At 34.4% G+C, this 26,856-nt stretch overlaps 1 protein-coding gene across 2 annotated transcripts in view; it reads left to right on the top strand.

Moving 5' to 3' along the window:
- Positions 1-4,459: 4,459 nt before the first annotated feature.
- The window catches only part of DCN (decorin), a 39,064-nt gene continuing 16,667 nt past the window's right edge, over positions 4,460-26,856 (top strand). Inside the window, exons 1-3 of one of the 2 annotated variants that reach the window (XM_033116545.1) lie at positions 4,460-4,613; positions 8,520-8,769; positions 20,812-20,924. In XM_033116545.1, coding sequence (XP_032972436.1) covers positions 8,553-8,769; positions 20,812-20,924 — 330 coding nt within the window. In that variant the 5' untranslated portion in view covers positions 4,460-4,613; positions 8,520-8,552. Of the gene's footprint in view, positions 4,614-7,575; positions 7,749-8,519; positions 8,770-20,811; positions 20,925-26,856 lie in introns of those variants that run through there. The other variant, XM_033116546.1, reaches the window with a different exon arrangement.

The following is a 26,856-nucleotide window of genomic DNA, read 5'->3' as shown; positions in this document are numbered from 1 at the left end:
GATTTATTTATTGTGTCTTGCTTTCCCATTTCCAAGATACTGACAGAGTTGTTTCACCAGCTTACAAAGCTGTCTTTCTCCTTTCCCATGTTTTTATCCTTCAGGATTCAGCTCGGATGGTACCTTGTTCTCCGTTTACACTTACCTAACTACCCCTGGGTAAAGTGATCTCTCCTTAATCCCTTTTCTGACTCGCTAAGATGACTATTTTTAACTCTATCCTACTTTACTTTGGCCAGGAATTATAATTACGTAATGCATTATAAATTTTCTGGTATGATAACTCTAAAATGTCTATATATATATTGCTTATGCCCTATCTTCTTACGCAGTCAGTCCTTCGAAGTCATGCCTTTCACTATATACTTTTGTTTTCTGGTATCTTCCACAGGGCCTAGTATTAACTGTTTCTCCCGTAGTGATTCCTCAGTCAATATTTGCTGATTGTTTGATAGGTTACTGGAAATTTCCTTGTATTTAACAGAGAGGTATGTGCCTTGCACACGCTTCTTCATATTCAATAAGTGTTGGCTTATTGTCCCAGTACAAATGAATTAATCAGTATCATAGAAAGGATAATACAAATTCTGACTGCAATTGATAAAAGAGATGCTCTTGGATATTCAAGAAGAGTCAGAAAACTAAGGAACGGAATACTCCTTTGGGTTAAAGAGAGGTACATATCTCCATATCTTCATTCATAACTTACCCTGTCCTTATCTCTATTGCTATTTCTGTTTCATCGCTCAGAGTAGAAATTCTTCACCTTGGAGTCTCTGGACCCTTATGAAGTCCATGTATGGATTCCACCAGGATTTACTTGGAACCTGGTAAAACGTTACTCATGAAGAAAACCAGGTAATTTAACAAGTACAAAGTACAGGTTTAGGCCCCAGCTTATCGAACTCCAGAGTCCTTGATTTTCCAATTACATCATGGTTTAGGTGGTCTGTCGCATTGCTCAGCAGAAAACACCTTGAGCCAGGAAACGGATGCAGTCTGGTTGTTGGACTGAACCATCCAAGGAAAGGTTTATAACAATAATCACCACAAGAAAAGCAGCAGCTGCAGTGACAACAAGTGCTTATATATCATTTGAGATCTGTCAGGTGCAGCTCTAAATGTTTTATGCCGAAAACTTTTTGAATCTCACCACAAACCTATAAAGTAGGTAGTACTATGGTTATCCACATTTTATAGGTAAAAAACCTGATGAATAGAGAAGTTAAGTTACTTACACAAGACATAAGGACACTGAACACAGTAGTGATGGGTCCGGGGAGTGGAGTCCTGTGGAGAAGACAGGTAATAATGGCCAAGGTAACAGTTTTCTACTACCTCATTGTCTTTCAAGCCATCATCCATTCAAGGCTGACCCAAACTGTACCCCAGCCTTCTTTCTTGGCTAAAGGAGAAAAATCTGTCTAGGGTGGCAAAAGAAAGAGTCAGACAACCCACTGCAGCCCCTGACCTGATTTTGAAGAATCAGTCTAAGAATAATCTGGTCACACTGGGTTTGTGAAGATAATCACTTGCTTTTAGACCTCTTAGAAAATAAAAGGGTATCAGGAGACCCTTCTAGGCTCTGGCATTCTTCACATCCTTAATATGCAGGTACAATTTAAATCACTTGTAGTCGATGTCAGTGAACAAGAGAGGCTAGCCTTGAAATGAACTTTGACAGCATAGAGAATATAGTTACCCTGTTAACGAGTGGGTTGTCAGTAGAAATCACAGTTTAAGTGGTTTGAACAGCAGATGTGGTATGTGCTCTGAATTTGAATATTTCAAATATCTATATAGCAGCCAAGGTTTCTGTGAACCCGACCCCCACACATTCCAAGCTAGGATAAGTTTCAGCAGTCTCCATACAAGCACGGCTGCTAGCCTCAAAATTGTTCCATTTTCCATTAGATTGCAAGAGACCTGGATTCTGATGACAGCCCCATGGTTTCTTCGTGACTTAACTGCGTATGACTGTTGTGACCCAGTTTCTTCTATCTATAAGAGGGTGTGACAACATATGTAACTTAACATCCGATTAAAGGTACACATTTTAAATAAAATGATGTTTGGTAAAATCCTTGGGGCTTTGGAGATGAGGTTCTCACTAAAATTTAAAAAATGGAAATGTCCGTTCCTGCACAAATATAAAAGTTACAAAGACTTATAACTGGGTCACAATTTTTAAAATAGTCTGCAAAGACATGTTGCCCAAGAATTTTGATAGTTAAGTTTCTATGTCTTAAGAGTTTGATCTTTCTTAAAATGTCGTATAGTAATGGAAAATTAAATTAGGTGATAGTAGACTCGGGTATTAGTTTCTGTTGTACTTCTTACCAGCTCTGTGCTCGTGGGCAGATCATTCGAGTTCAGCTTTCTCATCTGTAAAATGCAGGTAGTAAATATGATTTCCCTTGCTCATTTAAAAAGCGCTCCTTTTACCGGTGCCGTGCTCTGAGTTAACATGCTGTTATGTATGTTGCCTCCTTTCATCTTCACTCCAACGTTACAAATTAGGCGATAATTTTTGTCTATTTTCCAGATATGGAAACTGAGCTCAGAAAGGTGAAGTAAGTTGTCTAAGTTGACACAGCTTACTATCAGAGGGAAGGACCCAGATGTGAACCTTAACCATAATGGCTCTGCTTTATAAATTAAGATGATCTACATATCATGTCTTCTCTCCTGTCCTACTTCTACTTTTTCTTGAATACCCTTATTTCTCTCTTTCCTTCCTCCCTCTCTCCCTCCCTCCCACCTTTCCTCCCTCCCTTTCTCTCTTCCTTCTTTCCTTTCTCTCTCCTTCCCTCTTTCAACATTTATTGCTGTTATTCATCAGATATACTTTAGTAGGATTGGGTTTTGATGAGGAGCAAACCAGGACTGGGCAAAATAGTCATCAGTTTTTCTTAAGGATTTACTATGTGCCACGATTGTGCTGGCGACCGGGGCTCTACAAGTATGAGGATGGTGTGTGCCCTCCCTTGGGATAACACCTGTACATAAATAACTACAATATGAACAAGTGACTACATGTATAAAGAAAGAGATAAATACCATACAAGTGGATATCAGAGGAAGAAATGAATTAGTCCACTGAAGGGGTTCATTTGCACCAATGTCCAGGGAAAATAATACCTGTCTTTTTCTAAACCATCAGAATTACTGGCTTTGTGGTTCTTAAATGTCAAGGAAAAGAGGAGTGGGATAAGGTATTTAAATTAGGGAGTCGGGGCTTGGAAAATAAAGCAAAATATGATTTGATAACACACTTCCCCCCTGTGTTACTCATTCAATAATTTAATTCCTTCAAGTTTCATCACGGCAAAAGCATATTTACTGTAGAATTGTATACTTAGCTGGCTTGAGGAGGGCAGGAGGGAGGGTGGAGGATGGAGGGGTATCTTCTCATGTTTCACAGATACTGATTTCAAGTTTCCACCTGGTAACAGCCTACAGGCCAGAGCATAAAGATACAAGTCAAAACAGACAGACACAGACAGAAAAACCAAAAGCATCCAGCAAGGGAATTATAAAAACCAAAAAAAAAAAAAAAAAAAAAAAAAAAAAGAAAAAGAAAAAAAAAGCCTTCCAGTAGCTAAATAAATAACTTTCTTATATTGTAGTTTCTTTTTTCTATGTACTGAGATTTGGAATAAGCCATAGACTCTATTACGCCTTCAAATTTTATTTCTGGATTATATGAAAGTGAAATCTATGAAAAACAAAAGTTTCCATATACAGGCTAAATGAAAATTGTGACCAACTTCTAGTATCTGTGCTGTATTAAAAAACAAAACAAAACAAAAAACCAAAAGCTGGTAGACAACAAGAAACATTTTAAACTATGAGTAATGAAAGTAATAAATGACATACTGTTCATATAACACCATGGCTTTCATCCAGGACACTTTAGAAATGCATTCAAAATATATAGAAAAGCTACACAGCATAGTACTTGAATTTGTACCAACAGCCCAAGGCAAGTAAGAATCCAAATGAGTATTTTCACATAAGACTACTCATTTATTTTCACAGACCACATTTAAAATAACTACAAGATTCATTTCATTCCATTTGCAAGACTTACACATCCCGAAAGCAAGAAAAACTATCCTTTCGGAAGTATAATAAATGTTCCTTATAAACAAGACTAGAACGGCTGGGTAATGGAGTGGGGTTGGGGGTGGGGAAGCAAAGCCTTTAGTTAACAATGTTTTAGGGAAATGAATCGACACAATAAAACAAATTTCAAGTCAACTTGCTACAGCTAGTCTACATAAGCAGTTTAGAATCCTAAGCAGATGTAAAAGAAGTAAAGCAATTGGGGAGAAAAAAAGGCCGATAAAGTTTCTGGCTACAATACAAGAGACATATCATTACCATATGATCTAATGTGGGTGTCAGCCGGGTAGCGTTCATTGAGGGAAACCTTATTTTGTAACTGTGCTATGGAGTAGAAGCAGGAGGTTTTTAACCTAGTGACAGGCGTAGGGCAGCACCTACACCCTCCTCCTTTCCACACCTGCAAACTCTTTTGCTTGAGCGGAATATTTAGTGTAATTACATCTCAGCTTTGAGGGCTCCTGTGGCAATTCCCGGATTAAAAGGTATGGTTTTCAATAATTGTCCTGAACTCTGCTACAGACTAATAAAGCGTTGATCACGTTGAGAAAAAGGAATTATTTGATGAGAAAAAAGAAAAGAAAAAAAATAATAATCGTGCTAAACTTTTAATAATATGTATGCAGCATTTACAAAAAAGTATTGCTTGACAACAGAAGTTAAATATTTTGGAAAATGGTTAAATGCATTGTTTTAGTTCTTTCTTTCTGTTCTTGCAAGAAAAGGTTATTTATTAAAAAATCTGTAACCAAAACACCAGGACTATCTATATTGATGTATTTTGTATTCGTACTAATGAAATGTTTAGCTCTTAGAAAGTATTTATTATAGAAAAGTATTCTAGACTAGTATGCTGTTTGTAGTTGGATTATATATTTAAGGATATATTTCTCTCCTGAATTCTTGTATATTTTAAGAATTTTTAAAATCTCAGAGACGTGAACTCTGGTCATTAGTTGTCAAAGTCTGATGTACATTTCTACAACCTAGAAAATAACAGAAATTGTCACCAGAGAGGTGAAAATAAATACTGAAAACATTTATGCTGATTATTAAAGACCTAATTAAAATAATCTGACAGCTCCATAATTCCTTAAATGTAAAGAAGAGACCCTACCAGGATTTTCAATGCAAATAAAATTTGATTATAAGATACATTCATTATGAAATGAAAGTATAGGTTATTTTTCTTTCTAATTTCAAGACAGGGTAAAATGATGACCACTGGTTAAGTGGCCTCCTGGTGATGCAAATACCTGTGGTTTTTTTCTTCCAATTACTGTTTTGACCAGAAAAAGAACCAAATGCCTCTTATAGTGCCTTTATTTATGGATAAATCTGTTTTTATTGTTTCTTTTACAATTATTTCTATTATTATTGAGGTTTTTAATTTGCTTAGTGCTGGGGGATTTTAATTTTGCTCTGCATTTATAGCTTCACTTGGCTCCTGAGGGTTAAATTTTGACTTTGAAAGTCACTCCAAAGACATAAATGACATCATGTAATGTTGATCTGAGTGATATAGTTAATTTAATGGGCTGAGTAATTTAAGGAAACAGAGATTGTTATTTTTGTTAAAACACATAAACAATGACATGGAGCTTTAGTGAACTACTCACATTATTCTTAGCAAATAGCATTTAGTAAAAGAGTCATACGTTTTGAGAGTGCTTAAAACGGTTTAATGAAATTTTAAAAGTCTCAATAATAGTGTCCCTGGTTTCTACATGGGCAACTGCTGTTTTCTGTTTGTTTTTTTTTCTCCTGATTTCTTAAGGAAGGAAGGAAATGATTAAAGAAATCATTAGTATCTACTGCCCACATCGAAGATGCTGAGTCTTCAAGCATCAGGACACTAATTTAAAAGAAGTTATTTCGTGGAGGAATTTGTATCAAGTTCCTGGACATGCTATTATTCCCCAGGATACTCAGAGTTAAAATGCACACACACACACACACACACACACACACACACAACACACACGTGCATAGAACTAATGGCAGCTATAAGTTGCCTGTTTGCATTCAGCTTCAACCAAAGAGAATTTTGTGTAGAGAATTTGCACCATTTTAACAAGAATAAACAAATACAAACGATAATACTCCCTTGAGCTAATGCTCAACATTTTCTTTTGTGGGTTAGTGAAACAACCAGGCACTTTCTGCTCTGGAGGAAAGATCAAAAAGTGACATCTGTATTAATTCTAGCTGCAATTTATTAAATCTGCAATTACTTTGCTTCGTGTTTTTGTTCTTCTAAAATTGTGAGACATTAAATATGCAAGGCTAGCAAACTTGTGGTAAACCGTAAACTTTGCATTTTAATGTGAAACAGACAGAAAACCCCTCCCTTAAATCCAATTCAAGGGAACACAGCCAAAACAATAGGGTCTGGGTGAAAAAGTCATGTAGTAACTGAATGGGTATAGGCTCCTAGGGAAAAGCTGATACTGAACTTAAAGGGGCAGTGTGAACAATAATTTTCATAGTATTTTCAAATGGAAAGCCACAAGATCATAGAGTATATGTACTGCCTTTGACATACTTCAGTAGGAAATATAAACTAAGAACAAAAGTATAAGAAATTGAAAAATATTTGTTTCCTCTCTAGTGGATCTAGGCAAAAATTTCCAGACGAAACCTTAGGGTTAGGGCATACAGATTTTTTTTTTTCCCCACATACGTGCAGTTAGATAATGACTCCAAACAGTTCTTTAATTCTAGTTATGAATGTGCAGTTTTAATTTGGGTTCTTATAGGTGTACAATTCAAAGTGAAGATGATAAGACTAAAGATAATATCTACAATATGTTTTGGGAGTACTTACAACAGTGTGAATGGAGTTTTAAAATATATCAACTCAAAAATAGCTTGCTTTCTACATGATCAACTACATTTGGTTGTTGAGATGTATTAAGCTTTAGTTAGTCTGTTTTATTTAGTTCACTTCAGCAAACTAAACAACCAGCTCAACAACAGATGTATGTATCTGTAAGTGCTTATTGAATGAATGGATATTGCATGGACTTATGGAAACCATTTTTGTTGTTGTTGTTTTACATAATAGTCCTATACATAAAACCAAATAATACATGTCATATAAAAATCAGTTAGGATTTTCCATACGTGTTCATTGGTTTATTAAAAATGATCAGTTTGAGAAACTAGCCAATAGAATTATTTTAAAAAATGAATCCTTTTTTTTACCAAGTTGAGGTTTTCAATTCAACATCTTTCTTATGCTAGAAATTTGATATTGGAAAACAATAATTTTGTGTTTAAAAAATCAGACTGGTTGCTGAGAACATATTGAATAACTTGTGCTAATAAATTGATGGTCACTTGAGTCATTTATGTGCAAAATATTGTGCAAGGCCCGGGTACAAAACAAAGAATAATAAGACACGCCCTGAAGGAGTACATCTTCTAGAGGTGTGGGGGTGGGCAGACCAAGCACGCAACACGAATTACAATATAATGTGATAAGTTCTTTAAAAGAGGTAAGAGCAACGGGCTTTGGGAGTCCAGCAGAGGGAGAAAGCAGCATCCTGCCTGGATAACCCAGGGAGTACACAGAGGAAGCGCCTTATCTCATTTAATCCTTGCAACACTCTCACAAGGTTGGTATTTTAAATGGTAATTAGCTTTGAGTGTTGGGTTGAGGTGGGAGCTGGGAGTGGAGAGAAACTGGAGAGAATTGTGGCTAGAGTATCAGCTGGTACCAAATTATGAATGGGCTTACATGCACTGTAGGAGATGTGGACCTAATTGGCAAGTCTTGGGAAGTCAACCAAGGATAAATAAAGGATAAATTTATCCTGCAGTAAAGGATAAATACAATTAAGCTTAATTTTTAGAAGATGACTTGGGCAGCAGACTGGAGGGTGGCCTGGCATAGAGAGAATATTCAAGTCAGAGACCAGTTGGAAACTCTTACCATGATAAGGGCCTGGGCCAAGATAAATGCAGTAGGGTGGACAGATGAGGTTAGCTTCACACATATTTCTGAAGCAGGAATTGGATATCTCTCATGTGTATGGACAAAAAACTTCATTTGACTGTGGCATGGCTTGTGTTGAGTAAGCATTGAAAATTTCAACAAGATTTATCCATAACAATTTTGCAAATAATGTGAATATACAGAATGTTATCTTAATTCAGACCCAAAATTCAAAACAAGCAGATTTAAATAATTTTCAAATTTTTCTTCATAAGTAATCATGCAGATTAGTCGACAATGTACCATATTGCCTTTTAGTTACATTTCTATTGTTCTGCTTCCTAACAATAAATAAAATATTTTTTTACATACTTTTCTCTATGCTCACTCTACTGTGGGGTGTTACAAACTGAACAATGCTATTCTTCTAAACCTTTTGTTTGTTTCCTAGGTTCCTTGGTTGTGACAATACATGAAATAAGTCATGAAAGGAACGATCATCTTCCTCCTGCTTGCTCAAGTGTCCTGGGCTGGACCGTTTCAACAGAGAGGCTTATTTGAGTTTTTGCTAGACGATGAGGCTTCTGGGATAAGCCCGGAAGAGCAGTTTCCTATTTTAACCGACGAAGTACAGCCTATGGGACCAGTGTGTCCCTTCCGCTGTCAATGCCATCTTCGAGTTGTCCAGTGTTCTGATTTGGGTGAGTGGGGTGCAGGCTCTTTTTACCTACCTTGTTTGTTTCATTCCTGGCAATGGCTTCCCTGAGAGTTCAGCATTTCCAGGTTAATCTCTGCAATTCCAAATGTGAGGGACAGTGCCACCTAATGTGAAGTAAAGGAAGCAAAGGAGAATAAAAAGAAGTAGCTTCGAGGTTAGGAGACATTTTTCTTTCTTTTTAAAGTCACGGCTCCATCAGTTTGCAATCTGGGATAAGTCCCTTAAAAAAAAAAAAAAGTCTTTTTGGGTCTCATGGTCCCCATTCTATAAAATAAAATTGTGGACAAGACAATGTCTTATGTGCTGCGATTCCAGAGTGATGGTTTATTTTAATTTGATGATTTGTTTTCATGAAATCTTAGATATTAAGAAAACCTGGGCAATCTCTCTACTTTTGGCTTAGCCCAGATAAGAGTTTGAACATTACTAAATTATAAAGTATGCAGAGTTATCAGAAGTGAAACAAGTAAACTTTGAGAACAAAAAATTATCTTTCCAGTACCAAAATACTTCCTTAATCTCTAGGGTTTAGTCTTGCTTTTACTGTTGGTATTTTGTAATCGAGTTGTTTATATTCTTTAGAAAGTTTCAGAGTAAATCTTTATAACTAAAGCATGGGATAAATATTAAATATAATCATAGAGCATATATATTTAGCCTAATACTGTAAATACAGTTTGACTTATCATTTTTCAAGAAACATTTGGCCTGGAATTTCCAAGAGCAATATATTCAGAAGATAAATCTTCAAAAGGTTTGAAGTCCCAGAAGATGGGACAGAAGGGAATGAATTTAGTTTACATGTCAGCTGATTCATGTTCCTCTTTTCTTTTGGTACATTTTCTTATTGGAAAGAAAAAAGAAAAAAAAATCCTCAGAATGATTCTGCCATAGTGCATTTCCTTGTGGAAGAAACCCCATAGCACAGTGGGGCACTTTTTTCAGAAGCCCTATATTTTTTCAAAACATGCTTTCTAATAGGATTTTGCAGGGAAAAATTGCCACTAACTTGTACAGTTGGAATAAGCTATATACAGGGACTCGGGAAAACATAAAACTTGTTAAATAATAACATCTGAAAAACACACACTTTGAGATAGCTTCGTCAATACTGACATATTGAATAGACATTTGAAACCCAAATAAGTGTATGGAAAGGCTATAAAAAGACAATAGGATAATTCCCATGGATTCATTCATTCATTCATTCATTTATTCAGCAAATATATTGAGAGACTACAATGGGTCAGATCTGTTCTAGGCCCTGGGGGCAAAGATTGATATGGTCCCTGATTTTGTGAGTGATATTGTACTGGTGGTGGTTATTCTTTTTTTGAATGGTGTATTTGCTATGGGAGAGATTAGAATGCCATCAAATTCAATAAAATTTTTATAAGCATCTAAAGATTACCTGAATTATTGGTTTAGGCAGAAAAACAATGAGGTTGAAAATATCTTAACAAAGGAATCACCATTTGATGGATATACTAGTGGTAAACTTTTTCTGAAGGTACTTAAATGGCTGAGTTTCCATGAAATGTGATACAAGTTAAATCTCACTTTGCCTCTGAACAAGATTTCATGATTACTCCCACCACATATTAACCACAATGAAGGGTTGATGTTTTTAAGGAAAGAAGACTTGTCCAGTCACTTCACTGAAGTTTTATTTTTCCATGAATATGGTTTTACTTTGCTTGCATGATAAATGGTCCATAAAGCTTGACTCTGATAAAAAGCATTGGACAATTTTCCAGTTGTCTATCAAAGAAGCCTAAGCCTATTGCTCAAAACTAAACAGAAAAGTGTAGTGTTAAGAAACATCAAGTTCATTGATCTGGGTGTCTCATAGTTTTGTCGTTCTTGTTCTTACTTTTTGTGTGTTTGTTTATTTTGTGTTGATTTTAGATGAGAATGTTTTCTATGAGGTCTTATTTCTAGGAGCCCAGAGTGTACATCATTCTTTTATTACACGTAGGCTTACCGACTCATATATAAAAAGGAAGTAGCTAACATTGTAGTGATGATTTGTTTTGGAGAACCATGTTTAAGTAAGATAACTGAGTTCCAATGAGCAATCGGCTCATCCAAGTTACTTTTAGTTTTTATCAATTCATAGATACATATTTAAATATACTATCAAAAATTTTGGAAAGATACTTCTAAAACAGAAAGTGCATTTCTTAAAAGGAAGAGCAATAAAGAAATACTTGCCCATAAAGAAAATACTCTGGTCACATTTTAGCTACTTACTCCTGCTTACTTTATGATTTTGGCAAGCTTTTCAGAGCCTTGACATCTTTATCTGCAGAAAAATCACAATCAGTCTTAGAGATCTTTTATATGTGTGAGGTACCTGACTCATAGTAGAGGCTCAAAACATTTTTTTTCTAGATGATGATTATATGGAGCAAAGATGAAAGAAAATTAGAGAAAAAACACAAGGAAAAAGAACTGGACAACCTCATTCATAGTAAAGGCAATGCCGTTTATTTTATATTTAGCTTTACGTTCTCTAGTGATCTGAACATGAAGCTTGTGTTATTATAATAAAGAAAAAATGCAGTGCACGTTGGGATAAGAAATGTGAATACTTATCTGTATGAAAGGCTAATGTTTTCTTAAGGATTATCCTTGCCAGAGCTTTTAATTAGCAGGGAGGAGCCCCAGTATGAAAGGACCAAATCCTTTGTCACCGTATTATCTAAACAATGCTTAATATAAACAAACATTTTTTTATTAAAATAGTTGACTTTTTGCCACTAAGATTTCTGACAAAGTTAAACAACATCAAATTTCTAAATAGTTCTTTCAAAGCTAAGAGGTAAAAACCGTGAAATTAGAACTCAGTAATGATTCCATGGGAAAACTTGAGACCTTCAGGAAGGTACATTGACTGTTTTAGTTCCTAGTTCTAACTTAGCAGAATAGTATTTATTACATTATGTTTTTATAGAGCATGAGGGATTGAGAAAGTAAACACACATCTTAATCTATCCAAGGAAGTAATGAATTCTCCATAGGTACTGGCCAAATTGGTTTGGCTAAAATTGTTGCCATTTAGCTTATGATTTGAACCAGAATTTTATGAGGCCCACATCAACTTTCTTTATCCTCTCAAGACATAAAACAATTCACTCCTAATTATAGCATTTATAAAAAGTAACAATATAAAAATAAATGTAGGAATAGCAAATTCAGAAATCTGTGGGATACCTTAAAATAATAAACTCACAATGCAACTCATTCTTGTCAGATCTTTTAAAAATGCCCCCATACTAATCCTGTGACTGGATGCTCTGTTTTACGTACTTTGTATCTTGAGGGAAGACAGTTATTCTTACTCGTGTGCTTTTCGGATCAACCACTCACCTTTGGATCAATTGTCACCAAATAGCATTATTTGATACTGGCTTGCGTCTTATTACTAAAAGGCAGGTAAGCCCTGAGGGATGAAATAAGCATAAACATTGTTTTATGATTATTCATCCAAATTAAAGTAATAATTATTGATACATTTCTTATAAACAAGTTTCAAAAGAATTGAAAATACCTTTTACAATTGTTTAATAATGGAAATAAGTTATGCAGTTCAACACCTCTGACTTTAAGTCGTGCTTTCCTAGTTAATACCTGTAACTTTCAAAATCTGTTTCCTCATTTCATAAATGGGAATATATCCTCATATATTTTTTAAATGTTTTTAGAAATATTTACCATATTTACTGTCACATTCAGTTTATTATTTCAGACAAAGTTGGCTAACACCAAGAAGCTATTTCTGCTAAGTTCTTTTGTTTTTCTTTGAAATTGAAAATCTCTAATAAGTATATATCTGGTCTAGTTAGATACAAAATAGCATCTTCTCCCTGCCCCCACGCCACCCTAAAGATGGCCACGTCGCCTACACATGTAAATAGACAAGACTTAGAAAATTGTACAATTATTAAGCAATTCAGTGTTCTCCAAACATCATTCATTTGGGGAAAAAAATGGGTTTGGAGTAGAGAATGATGAAGCACTCAGCTATTTTATAATCATAAATGATTTGCATCCAGTTACTTAGCCCTGTGGAGATGATACCAGAAGATGGAACATTATATTTTGTCATGCAGTACAAATGACTACTGGTTCCTAAAATGTACCTCATACGGCGAAGGATATTTCAATTTAAAAAAAACTCAGGAAAAATATACAATCCTTTAAATTGCATAGTTAGTTTTATTCTTTTCAATCATTTTGCTTCGACTGGTAAAAATGTTAGTGGTCACCAATTGGGACAGACTGTGGTACAGCTTGTCTCTTGTCTGGGGAAACTGGTTTTCTAGAAGCAAACCTTGTATATGAGCTAATGAACTTTCAGCCTTCTTCCATGAAGTTAACCCAGAAGAATAAATTAGGGCTGTTTTGTAAAAGGGTAGAGAGAATGCTGGTCACTCAGTAGTTTTCATCATTTGTGCCAGGCTCTGTAGTAGCAGGGATGTGGGGCAGCCCTCATTAGGAGTTAGGTGCACCATAAAGACATTTTTAAGACGTGGTATAAGAAAAACACTGTGCACAAAGCATGCCCAGTGGGTTGCCTAAGTTAATATTGGGTAGGAATGGAGTATCACAGATCCTCAGAAGAAGCAAGACTAATGCTCAGGACTGACCCAGATAACCAAGGCTCTTGACTCAAAGGGTTAAAGGTGGGCAGGGGGAAGAGAGGAGTCGGAGAAGGCCAAAAGAAGCTTCTGTCTTTTTGACCTGAGAACTGACACATCCCTGGTTTCCTTCCCAGTCCCAGGAGGGAAAAAGAGGCAGCTGTGTGGGATCAAGGCATTTGGTTAGACTTCAGCTGGGATGTATTCTCCTTTGTAAGATCATCCCTGGCTCCAGAGGACTGGATGGAATAGGTTAGCCGGAATCTGAATTCCCTGGGTAAAAGAGGAAATGCAGGAGACTCTTTAATTTTAACTTTTCTTCTTCAAAAGAGTAGTAAGAAGATTATAATTTCTTCAAAAATAGGGATAAAGAAGAATTAAACCAGTTTGCAATCTAGTCTTAATAAAACAAGGAAGCCCTGTAACAGCTACACTATAATACTCAAGATTCAATTAACTCTTAATTTAGATTGCAGATTGCTTTGAGGCAACTTCTGAGCTTGTCTACTTCTGTTTTCACTATAATCTACATTTGCCTTGATTATTCTATAACAATCAATGATATATGATAATCATTCAATATCTTTTAATTACCTATTCAAATATCAACTTATGATAATTTATCTTTGTAGACGCTCTACTCAACAAAATGCCTTACACGCTGCAGGTTCTCAAAAGCAAAGAAACTCTTGACAAAAGAATATATGCATGGCTTAGTGCATGGATGAGTGCATAATTCTACAATATTCTTGACTATATCAACCTGGACACAGGAGGGAATATGTCCGACTGGGAATTAGGTTTCATGGAGCTGTGGTTCACCCTTTCTTATTCTCTTTGAGGATGACCGTAGAACCAGGAAGCTTAAACCTTCCTTGAGTCTTGAGTTTACTTGTAAAGGTGATTTAATTAAACGGGGAATCTTCTATTTCTCAAACCTGATCCAATCATCATTACAATCAAATTGTCTTTTTTTTAAGAGAGAAAAGGGAAACAAATCAGAAAGAATTTTATTTTGAGGTGGCTGGGACTTCTACAGATTGTTTTGGTCATGTGCTCCAAACTGAAGTATATCAGCATTATCCTAACTATTGAATTGAAGACAGAATTATAAAAATATATTATTGCAAATCAACAAGAATATATCTTGGAGTTTGGACCCCTGCGGGGAAAGAAAAAAAGAAAAAAAAGAAAAAGCATGATGTTTTAGGACAGCTGGGCTTTGTCCAAATGATGTTTACCAGATTGTTGACACTGGTTAGCAGAACAATGCTATTCATCACTGGGACAACTGGGGGGAAAAGTACAAGTTGTATTATCTTTTATTTCCGAAATAATTTTTTGCTAACCTCTTAAGTAGAGTTTTACTTACTTTAATACATCACCCTATTTTTAAGAAGATAAAGTTCCATTTACAGAATTTGGGGGAATGAATAAATAATTCAGACTAGCCTTAGAAATAACTGTGTTTTCATGGAAAATTGAGGATGATATTAAAGTATGCTCATTGAAAAATAATTAAATTTAGGAAACCACTCTGTTCCTATTACCATTGCTGAATAAATATGACCTCAACACTTGTCAACTTAAAAACATAATTTTATTTTGCTCATGATTTGAGGTATAGGAAATCTGAGAAGGGCTCAGAAAGGCTGTTCTCACTTGAGGTCTCTCATTCATTTGCTGTCAGGTGGAGCTGTGGCCATAGCCATGGGGAAGCTAGCCTAAGCTAGACACCCCAGAAAGACAGCTCATTCTCATGACTGACAGTTGGTGCTGATGTCACCTGAGAGCTCTACTGCTCTGTCACTTGGAGTGCCTCAGGTGGCCTCTCCCGTATGGTGATCTCAGCCTAGACAGACTGCTTTCTTACATGGCCTCTGGCTGCTCCCAGAGCAAGCATCCCAGTAGAATTAGGTTACAGGTATACAATCTTTTCTGATCTACCTTCAAAAATGAAGCTGTGTCACTTCCCCCACATTTCATTATTTCATAGAGACATTATGAGGTCATGCCAGATTCAAGAGGAGGGGATTTTGACTCTATTTTTTGATGGGATTGAGACAAGTTTGTACTGAATCAGAGCATTTGAGGTGAGAGATATGATTAATATTATGTTTGAAAAATGAAATTATCAACACACTCACTTGGATTTATATACATTTCTTAAACAAAATATTAGTCTAATATAAATAAAGACTGATATTTACAGATTTGCAAAAGAGTGTCAGATTTGCTACTATTAAGATAGGGTTAAATTAACCATGTACAACTTTTAGGGGATCTAATTATTTGTTGGGAACATGTGTTACTAAACGGAGGGGTTACCATCCAAAAATGGAGCTTGGTAGATAAGCTCTCCAAAGGCCCTTCCTAGGAACAATGATGAATACAACAAGACCACAAGTGATTAACAAAAAAAACCCCAAAGAAAACAAAAAAACAAAAAACAAACAAGCAAAAAACAACAACAACAAAAAACACCCAAGATAAAGAGCTTTAGTTGAAAAATCTGTGTGTGATACACCTGCAAAAGAGATTTCAGCTTCCAGGATAATATGCATTATTATTATATTGTGCAGAAACAGAAAAAACAAAAAACAATCACTTGTTACAGACTTAGAGACTAATAATAAGCAAGATAATTGAAGTTTTACCCTCTTATCCTTATTGATAATGATTATAGATACAAATAATTGGGGCTCTGCTGTGCACTGTAGTAGTAGTAGGTGCTTTTGTAAAATAACTTCTTGAATTCTCACAAAAATGCTGTGAAAGGTGCAGAAAAACTGAGCCATAGAGAACTTAAGCATGTTGCTCAATGATATTAAGGATCCAGAAGTGAACCAAAATTAAATTTCAAGTAACAATCGTATAAAAAGATGTTATGGAAACAATTTTAAAAACACAAAATCTACAACATAAGAGACAGTTGTGTACCCATCACCAAACTTCAACAGATACCAACTCATGCCAGTATTTTCCTATATATCCCACCCACTTTCCGCTTTCCATAATATTTGGAAGCAAATTCCAGACATCATTTTATCCAACAATGTATCAGTATATGTCTTTGAAAGATTAAAACTCATAAATACAACAATCATAATATCCAGATCACACCTGAAATTAAAAATAATTTCTTAATGTCATCTCATACTCATTCAATGTACACATTTTCAAGCATCTCATACATACTATAAATGTTTTATTTTACATTTTATTTGTGTGAAGTATGTGCAGTGTAATTATTTAAGTAGCTCTTATGTCTCTCTTAAACTAGAGTTTTAACAGCATTTCTTCATTTTTCCATGCAATTTATTTGTTGAAGAAACAGGATTTTGTCAAATACATTTTTTAGTAGACTTTAACATGTTCCTTTGGCCTCTCTCTGTTTCTTGTAAATTGGGAGTTACACCTAGAGGCTTAATTAGATTCAGGATGCATTATTTGCTTGCTTGTTTTTGACAATAGTGATCGATAATTGAGGATCTCCCTCCAAAGCTTTATAATCAATCCCTCCCTGTGAGAAATATATATCATACAAAGAAACTGTTACCATTGGATCCGTCACCATGTGGGACATAAAAGATAGTTTTCTTTAGATATATAAGTGACGAAGTTTCCTCATGGATGTATCAAAGACACATAAGAAAGTGAATATAATTTTCAGGTGCAGATAATGGGGATGATATGTTTGATAGTAGCATTCATTTCTAAAATGTTTCTGGACAACCAAGAAGCAGAAAGAAAATTATGATTATGATAGCCAATTATATCCTAATACTTCTGAGGAAAAATAAGAACCCTCAGGAAAGCAGGATGTGAAGAGATGATTGTAACCAAACAGAGAAAAGATCTTGAAGACATGACGTGAACTATTCACCATGGGACAGCAGAGCAGACTATGGTTTTAAAACTAATCAATCAAAAACTATCTCCTGTGTGTAAAGCAGTATGATCAAAGCTCTGAAGAAAAATAGTCATTTGCCCCTGTTTACCCAGAACTTACAAGAAGTAAATCTAAAATTTAGGACAATACATCAGAAGCTTCTGCATAAGGAGTTTGGAGGGTGGGGATCGTCGTTATCAGGGGTGGTTAGGATGAATATAGGGTACAGGGAATAATGAGTGTGTTTTAAAGGATCGTTAGAATGGAAGTGGAAGCAAATGAGTGAGTGGAGTCTTCCATAAGACATAAATTATAGGATCAAAAATGAGTAGCTAGGAATAAGCACAGTATGTTCAAGACACACTGTAGGTTAGCATCTTTTAAAAACATGCACAGTATATATATGCATAATTGGCACATCAGGTAGTTCTAGAGTGAGGACTGATGCCATCTTGGTCTTGGTCTAGTTCAGCTATGAGGCACCTTGGATAACCCATGTAATTTCATTGGGTTTCTGTTTCTTTACGTGTGAAAAGAGAGTATTGGACTAACTTAGAAGTTCCCTGATTTCTGGGACAAGTAAAGTTATTTGAATGTTGAACAAGTTAATTTCTTATTAAGGTCAAAACCAAATCCAACGAAATAACAACAGCCTGCCATCTGCTATCAGAATCATTTTTAAAATAAGATTTATTTAAAATGGAGGCATTGTGTGTGTACGTGTGTATTGTGTATGTTATAATTCATATTAATATTAACCAGATTGCCCTCATTTTTTTCTGATTTTGGTATAGAATGATAAGAACCTCATCACAGAGTCTACCTGGTCAGCCTTTGGGAACCATAGACTAGCTGATACTTAATGGTCCTTCCTTTTGTGACCTTCTTAGAAAGCATATCTGGGATCATTTCCCCTTTATACTCTTCCTATAGTTGTTGAGCAAATTAGTTAACACCTCACTGCTCTGTCTAGCCCTTAAATGTACAATATGTTATTGGGTCTGCTGTCAGAACAATTCTTTTTGGGAATATACATAGTTAAGACAGAAAAAAAAAAAAATCCTGTTGGAAGCCAGGAGAATTGTCTTCTAGTCTGCATTTTGTCACTCCTAGCTGCGTGAGTTTGTTCATATCATTAAAACTTTTCTAAAAACCATTTGGAAAAATGAAATGATAATACCACCTTAATTATCTCCCTGGATTGCTGAGAGGTAAATAAGGTAACATTTAATTTTTAATTTTTTATAAACTGTAAAGCTACATAAAGTGTTAATAATAAAATACTAATATGTGAATACCGCCAAGTGGATATGAATTTACTAGTAATTCAGAGAAGATTGTAGGGGTATGGTTTTGTTCATTAAAATGGCTTTCTAGAAACTAAACTGCAAAAATTATAAGCCCAAAGTTTTTTTTTAAATGCTAAATCTTCAGGAAAAAAGTGTATAATTCACTCTAAGCAGTTCCTTATGTTATATTTTACAATTCTAGGATGACAACATAATCAAAATTGTCAGCCATCCAGGTGTATCTTTTTTTTTTCTCTTCACATCTGAAATTCAACTGCACTTTGGCATTGAAAAATATTAAGAGAACCACTAGACTTTATGTTCAACAATGTATAAAAGTAAGCATAAGTGGAAATTAATTAAGACTGTGACAAAGAAGCCCATGAAATAATGATGAAATGTAGGTGGGAGCTTTTCCACATGAAAGGAAATGTGCCTTTTCTTGGTTGGTAAACACTGATTATCAAAGATTGGCAGAAATCTAGGACTCCTAATTGCATTAAGTTAACAAACTGACATTTCTGAAAATGGCATTAATCACAACAAAATAGTGTAGTTGAATATCCTTCTACAAGGCAGCTGTTTTGGTGGTATGCTGTTTGTCACTGAAAACACTTCACTTTTATTTCTCTGTGAACTGTTTCTATAGTGAGTTCTTGGGATATAGTTATGCATTTTTAGGATCACCTGCATTTTGATATTCAATTGTAATGATAGTTGATCACTGAATTGGGAACTAGACATTTTTTTCCACTATCAACAGAGCATTGATAATGTGAACAAAAATTTATTTGGAAAACGTTAGAAGGTAGGTGATTTCAGATACATTTTTCGGTAATTTTCAAGGAAGACATGAAGATAGAATATGGCTACCATGACAATTTAACAATATGTTCTTACATAAGATTCAAAATTGGAGAGATATCTTCCCCACATAGCACTGGTTATAGACCCTGTTCCAATTTTCTTTTTAATTGAAAACTGCAGATTGAATTATATTTTCCATGAAGATGTGGGCAATTTCTCTCTTGGGTAATTTCTGTCTTGTTTCTACCATATCCCCAAGACCTAATAAATTGGTGGTGTCTAGGAGGTATTCAATAAAGCTTTATTAAATGAATGAAAGACTGATCTTTAGTACTTCATGTTCTAGATATGATGGAGAGGTTGAAAAACATTTCTGATTTATGTTATGCAATTGCAAAATACATAAATAATCATATGAATTTCAGTTCGTTGAATATCAATTTTTTGCTTACCATCCTACCTCAATGTGAAACAAAGCCAATGGAAGAGAGAAAGGCAAATGGCTATATCACTTAATATATTTCTTCATTAACATTCTTAATGATGAGTTATTCAAAATGTCATACCTCTTGAATAAAAACAGTTCATCCTTATACATCTAGTTGAATGATCACTAAAATGCTTTGTAATACCATAGATCACTTGGTTATTCCATGTGTTTACATTTATAAACTAAAAACAATAACTCAATTACTTCAACCAAATTTAAGGTCCAAAAATAATGCTTTACATAATAAACTTAAGTCATACTACGAATTCAGTTTATATTAGTCTGATTAGCACATATCTATTGGTCATGAAATATCAACTAAAATCGATATTTTGCCATTCCAATTAAAATGGAAAGAACTGTTCTCTCAAAAGTGATACATTTTCAAATTGTTGACACAAAAACTTGGTTGCGTGTTCATGTAATTTTAACTTTAAATGTAGATCTGTGACAGTGTGAGATTTACCAAAATGACCTCGAATGATGATTTGGCTAAAGTTCTTCTCAACCGACAGGATATTTATGTGGAAAGGTGCAGATTTACAAGTCACTCTCACTTAACACTTATCAAAGGAATAAGTTTCTAAAACAAGAACAACAAAGTAAAACATACTGTGTACTGATGATCTGAGTCACACCTGTACAAATTATAAATGTCCTTTGGATGCAGAAGGGTAATTACATAGAGAGAATACTGGGTTTATTACTTTAAAAATTCTCTGACTTTGTTGGAAAAGATAAACCAGATATTTTAAACTACAAGTGATGTAATTCCTAGAAGAAAAATATGGTACTCGTAAAAACATCATTGCAATAGATTTCTTTGTAAACACATCTTTTGTGATTCTGTCTCAGTCATGTGTCCCTTTTTCCTGACTGCACATTGTTTTTACTCTCATGCTAGGTCTGGACAAAGTGCCAAAAGATCTTCCCCCTGACACTACGCTGCTGGACCTGCAAAACAACAAAATAGCCAAAATCAATGATGGAGACTTTAAGAACCTAAAGAACCTTCACGTAAGATTTTTTTTTTTTAATTAATGTTTGAGTTGTAACATGATCTGACTCATCAAAACAAAACTTAGGTAATGCTAAGAGTACTATAAGGAAATTAATAAGCTCATAAGTGTTTATTAAATTATTTTCTTAGTTCGTGATGGGAAGGAAAGCATCATATTCATTAAGCCCTAAAAAAAAAAAGTCAGCAAATTTTCTACATATACCTCGTTTATCTTTAATATTTGTTCCTTAAAAATACTTTATATCTTAATCTTCTTTCATGTTTCATGAATAAGTCTTTGTCTTTCCAATTAGATTGTACTTCAATAGTGAAGCAAAACACAAAATGGATTGATCGTTTTATTTCATTTCTTTGTTTCATTTGTTTTCTTTTATTCATATTCTAAGAGGAGTAAATAACTTTGCAAAAGCCCAAAGATTAGCACCAAGAGAAACAGGGATAATTATATTTTATCTATCTTCAAAAAAAAATCTATATACACAAATACATATATATATATATATATACATATGAATATATCTATGTGTGTGTATATATATATATATATATATATATATATATTTCTTGCTCTGTATTTAGGATTATGCATGCTGTATCCTTATCTGTATCCGTTTTTCTTGTGATTGTAATTTACCTCTATTTAGTATAATGTAATACATCCAGTCTACCAGTCAGGAATCTAGCAGAAAAGACATGGCATTCTCGAAAATATTTCTCAGTGGAGACTTTACCAAATGGACTATTTATTTACAAAGGGGTATGGGAACCAAAAAAGCATTTGTGAAGCATCCAAGCCCACAAGGTCTAAAGGATGCAGGGACTCCCAGAGCCTTGAGAGGGGTGGGAGGCTGTCGTCCTACCTCCTAATTTCCTGCCAGTGTCTCCTATGGTTGAACCTAACTGAAGTCCAAAAGACAAGGACATCTGAGTGATGCAATCTCTGGAAGTCAGCCTCCCAGGTCATAGAGGAGGGTCAAAAATGGTAAAGAATGAATATATAATAACTGTAGTTGGGAGAGGGTGTGTTATAAATGGAGAATGACCATCCCAATCAAATAGGGTTAAGCCCTGCTAAAGCCACCTTCTATAAGAGCTATTGCAATGTCTGTTTATGTATGTCATTGGAATCCCTGTAAAATTTGTCTAGTCCATCTCTCTACCTGGGGGATGAGTGTGTGGTTTCCCCGCAAAGTATTGTTGAACATTTAGTGTTAATAAGTCAGATTTTTATATCCGATTAAATACTAAAAGTCCCACTGTGTCTATATTCTACTCTGGTAGGCCCCTCTTGAGGTATTGAGTCCGGTCCTGGGCAAAACATTTTAAGAATGGCATTCAAAGAATGATCATCATAACGGTAAAGAATCTGGAACTTACAGGCACAGTTGACGGAGATGTAGATGTCTCAATTGAATGCAAAAAGGTTATGGTGAAATATAATACTTGAAGGGGCATGTTAGAGAGGAGAAATTGAATTTACTTCCTTCAACTACAAGATGACAGAATCGTCCTATTGACAATTGAGTGGAACTTCAGGGATGCGGATTTTTGTTCAACGCTAAAAATACAACATAAAGAGCTAGAATTCTCAGATAATATAGAGGATTACGTAGTGATAAGTTACTATATAGGCAGATAATTTTATGGCCTCTTATGATAACTATCATAGAAATACATTCTTAAGGTTGGGAATATAAATATAAACACTCTTATGTCCATGTATATCATCTAGCTATTATAAAAATAATTGAGGAGTTATATAGTAAGAATAGGCAATGCATAGTAAAATCTAAATATAAAAATAAATCATCTGGCTGCTATATATTAAAATATGAAATATATATATAGAGATATATAGATATAGATATATTTTTAAGGGAATAATGTAAAGTAAAATAAAGTGGTCATAATATGCTATAGAGTTCATATAAGGAAGACAAGATTTAGTTATCAACTTTCTGACAGCCAAAATGAGAAAATAAAAACTTATCCAGTAGTAGAAAATACACTAGCATTTGAAAAGGAAACATAGATCTTTTTCTTAAGATTCTCCATGGAACAGTTAATTAAAATAATAGCACATAAAAGGTTGTACAGTCGATTTATTGAAGTGTCTAACAATATGAGTACACTATGCTATAAGTAGTAATGCTATGGACACAGAGTATGTGAAACATCAGACATCATTTTATATCACGTTACCAGTTAGTGTTTTGAGAAAATATGGGGAAAAGGGCCTTAGAAGATTAGCAGAATATTGAAAACAAGAGAAGAAAAGGGGATTTGCTGTGCTAAAAGAAAGGTAATGCGGAAAAACTAAGAAGCAGACAAAGAAAAATAGAAACTGGCTAGAGTGAAAGATTAACTCTGAGACAGTGGAGGATAAGGCTTAAGCTAAGTATGTCAAACCGTGGACCAATGGGATCCATCTCCACTGACAGGTTACTGGGCCTGAGCCCCTGTTGACTTCTCTACTTTCTTGTTATGGTTTCACTGGGGAGTGAGCTGATGGTGATGCCAACAAGATTTGTCAATGACTATTTAAATCATCATTGGAGAAATTAAAAGAGATGTAATAAGAAAAACTGAATATTATGTTTCAATAAACTGAAATGTTAAGAAGCTCCATTTTATTTTCATGAATTCATCCTAAAGCTGCTTTTTTTTTTTTTTTTTTTTTTTTTGGGGAATATTGAGGAACAGTGTGTTTCTCCAGGGCCCAGCAGCTCCAAGTCGTCCTTCAATCTAGTTGTGGAGGGCACAGCTCAGCTCCAAGTCCAGTCGCCGTTTTCAGTCTTTAGTTGCAGGGGGCACAGCCCACCATCCCATGTGGGAATTGAACCGGCAACCGTATTGTTGAGAGCTCACTGTCTGACCAACTGAGCCATCTGGCCACCCCTAAAGCTACTGTTTTAAGGAAGGAAAATTATCTTACTTTAATTCCTGCTTCCTGTGTGTTTAAGTGTAATCTGAATAATTTTTTGAACTTCTCATATCCTTAAATAAGAGATATCTAGTTTCTGTGATGTTTTCATTAAGTCTGGCATTTGTAATAATGTGTCTTTCTTTTCCATGTCTACTTGTGAGTATGTTTTTAGGCAACTATCATCTTGGCAATTTCTTTCTTTCTACTTCAAAGTACACATTGGGAGAAGAGAGAGAGAGTTTATTAGAGCTCCGAACCATTCTGAGGATGTTAAACCGCTATTTTTCTCTTACTCTTTCATTCATGATCTTTCTATCCTTGTTATTATGCAAATAAACATCATAATTTCAGCTAAGAAAGCCACACTTGAATGAGAAGGAAAGAGAGAAATGAAAATTTAGCAAGGATTACAATAGAAAGGATTTAACAGAAAAATGTTCCTTTTTTCTTCAATAATTTTATGAATTTACAAATCTGTGGCTCATTCTGAGTGGCACATATTATAAGAATAGTTTTATACTTATATATATAGTAGAAAAACTATGTAACTATTCTGCAAAATAATGGAAAATTAAATATTATGTCAACATTCAGCATATTTTCTTTGAATTGAAGCTTTATAAATCTAAGGAATGTTTTTAAATTAAAAATAAATAAAACTTGTCAAAGACTGAATAATAAACAACACTTGGTTAGCAATTACTGTTACTAGGCACTGTTCTTAATACTTTATATGCATTAACTTATTTAATTCTTGTAAGTGTTCTTATGAGGTAGACACTCTTGATAATCCAGATGAAGCCACTCAGGCAAAGAGAAGTTAAGTTACTTGCTCATAGTCACACAGCAAATAAGAGCCAGAGCTTGAGATCTAAACTCAGGTACAGTCTGCCTTGATTCTGTGCACTGATAATTGCCTATAAATATGATAGCAATCATAAAATCCCTTAAAATAATACCTGGTACAATTTAAGCCCTACATAAGTGTCCTTAAAGGAAATTGTATGTATTAATTCAGGTTTCAACATTTTTTTTCTTTCTGTTTTATTGAAATATAATTGACATACAGCACTGTATAAGTTTAAAGTGTACAGCATAATGAATTGACTTATACATATTGCAAAAGGATTAACACAATAAATTTAGTTAACATCCATTATCTCATATACATATAAAAAAATTTAAAAACTGTTTTAACTATAGTCATCATGTTGTACAGTATGTCCCCAATATTTATTTATCTTACGACCAAAAGTTTGTATCTTTTGACCACTTTCTTGGAAGAAGGTGGTGGAAATGTTTTAACTCCTACTTCCACCCTATTTCTATTCCTTATCACATTTTTTGTGACCTCTCCCCTACCTCCTAAGCTAGATCACTTTTTTCTTTAGTTACCATTAAAGTAGGTTGTCCTGATTTTTGAGTCCGTGCTTCAATTTTAGGTTAAATGGCACTCGAGGTACTTCCTGACCCCCAAGCAACAAGTTTTCTGCTACTTGGACTTATCTCAGCCTCTGGGCTAACTAATGAGAATCCACTTCTACTTGTCTTTCTTATTTTCATCAGCTGACCTCCTGAAATCCACTGGGGTTCACCTATGACTTTTTCTCTGGTAGCTGCACTTTGTCATTAGCTAGTGTAGTCACATTTATTTCCTATCTCAACATCTTGGCATTGCCTGTTATTTTATAACTATGCTTCCTTAACTATATATCCTTGTGTATGGACTAACATGAACCACTTTTAGCAATACTGTATATACACAAATAACTTTTTTCACATGTGGATCTGCTTTATACAAAGTTCTAATTTATAGAGTTCTTAAAATTTTACCTCGTTATGGCCAAAATTTGTATAATTTCATTTATTTTTCAAATTCATTGTATTCGGAAAGCAGAGATGCTTTTCACTGGACTAAAACTTGTGACTAACAATAATATTTGAAAGATGTTTTGCAAAGAAGCTGTCTATATACATTATTACTTTTATCCTCACAAAACCCCCCTTTAGGTGCCATTGTTATTCCTACTTTATGGGAGAAATAACTCTGGACAAATATCACACTATGCCAACATTTAGCAGCAATTACCACTAGAGCATATTCACAGGTAGAGGCACTGTCTAATTATTTTCTAGTAAAAGAAGTAATATTTTATTACCTGAAATAGCAGATAATACATCATCAGATTGATTCTTCATAATAGATTTCAACACAATGTAAATAAAAGATTTTTCCAACCACGTTTAATGCATGTAATTATATCAAGCTTTCAGAATTTTCTTCCTCAAATGGCAATTGAGTATCTTCTTTGCTGTTATAATTAAGCGTCCACCAGTTGGGATGACTTCTAGTGATACAAGTCCTCCCAATTTTTTTCTAGCTCTGGCTTTTACTGATTTCCTGGACATTTTGCATTTTTTATGACTTTAACCCTCATGAGTTTTTTAACTTTCACTGAAACTTCTTAGGATTTTGTTTTAATCAACCAATTATTTTAGGATTAGATAAAAAAAAATCATGTTACTTGTAATAAGTTTCAATTAGTCAAATAATGTGAACTACATGGTAATGTTCATTGGTAATTTACCAGCTGTTACTATAAGAAAGTATTCTTGCATTTCTGAGACTGTTATTCTAGTTCCCTTTTTTGCCCCTCTGTGTTTTCATATATGAATAAAAGTGTACTACACAAAGGAAAGTTCAAGTTTCTTAAAACTTAATGAAATTACCTAAGTTAATTAGGATTAGTTGTTAAAGAGACTTAACAAGAACAGAGCAATTCTGCAGACATAGAGATCATTGGAAGAGAATGAGACAGTCCAAAATTAGGTTTGGCTATATAGGTTTAGCTACAAGTATAGCAATAATGAATTAGAAGTAATTCTCCATATCAGGAGAACTCAGAAACAATTTTTTTAATTGCCAATAGTATTAATATATTTGACCATGTAAAACCTTTATATCTAAAAAGGGCAAAAAATAGGAGAAAAATATATTAAGT

Source organism: Rhinolophus ferrumequinum, chromosome 10 (genome assembly GCF_004115265.2).
Source record: "Rhinolophus ferrumequinum isolate MPI-CBG mRhiFer1 chromosome 10, mRhiFer1_v1.p, whole genome shotgun sequence".
Lineage (NCBI taxonomy): Eukaryota > Metazoa > Chordata > Mammalia > Chiroptera > Rhinolophidae > Rhinolophus > Rhinolophus ferrumequinum.
Note: the sequence above shows the minus strand (reverse complement) of the source record. Positions and strands in the feature narration are given on the sequence as shown.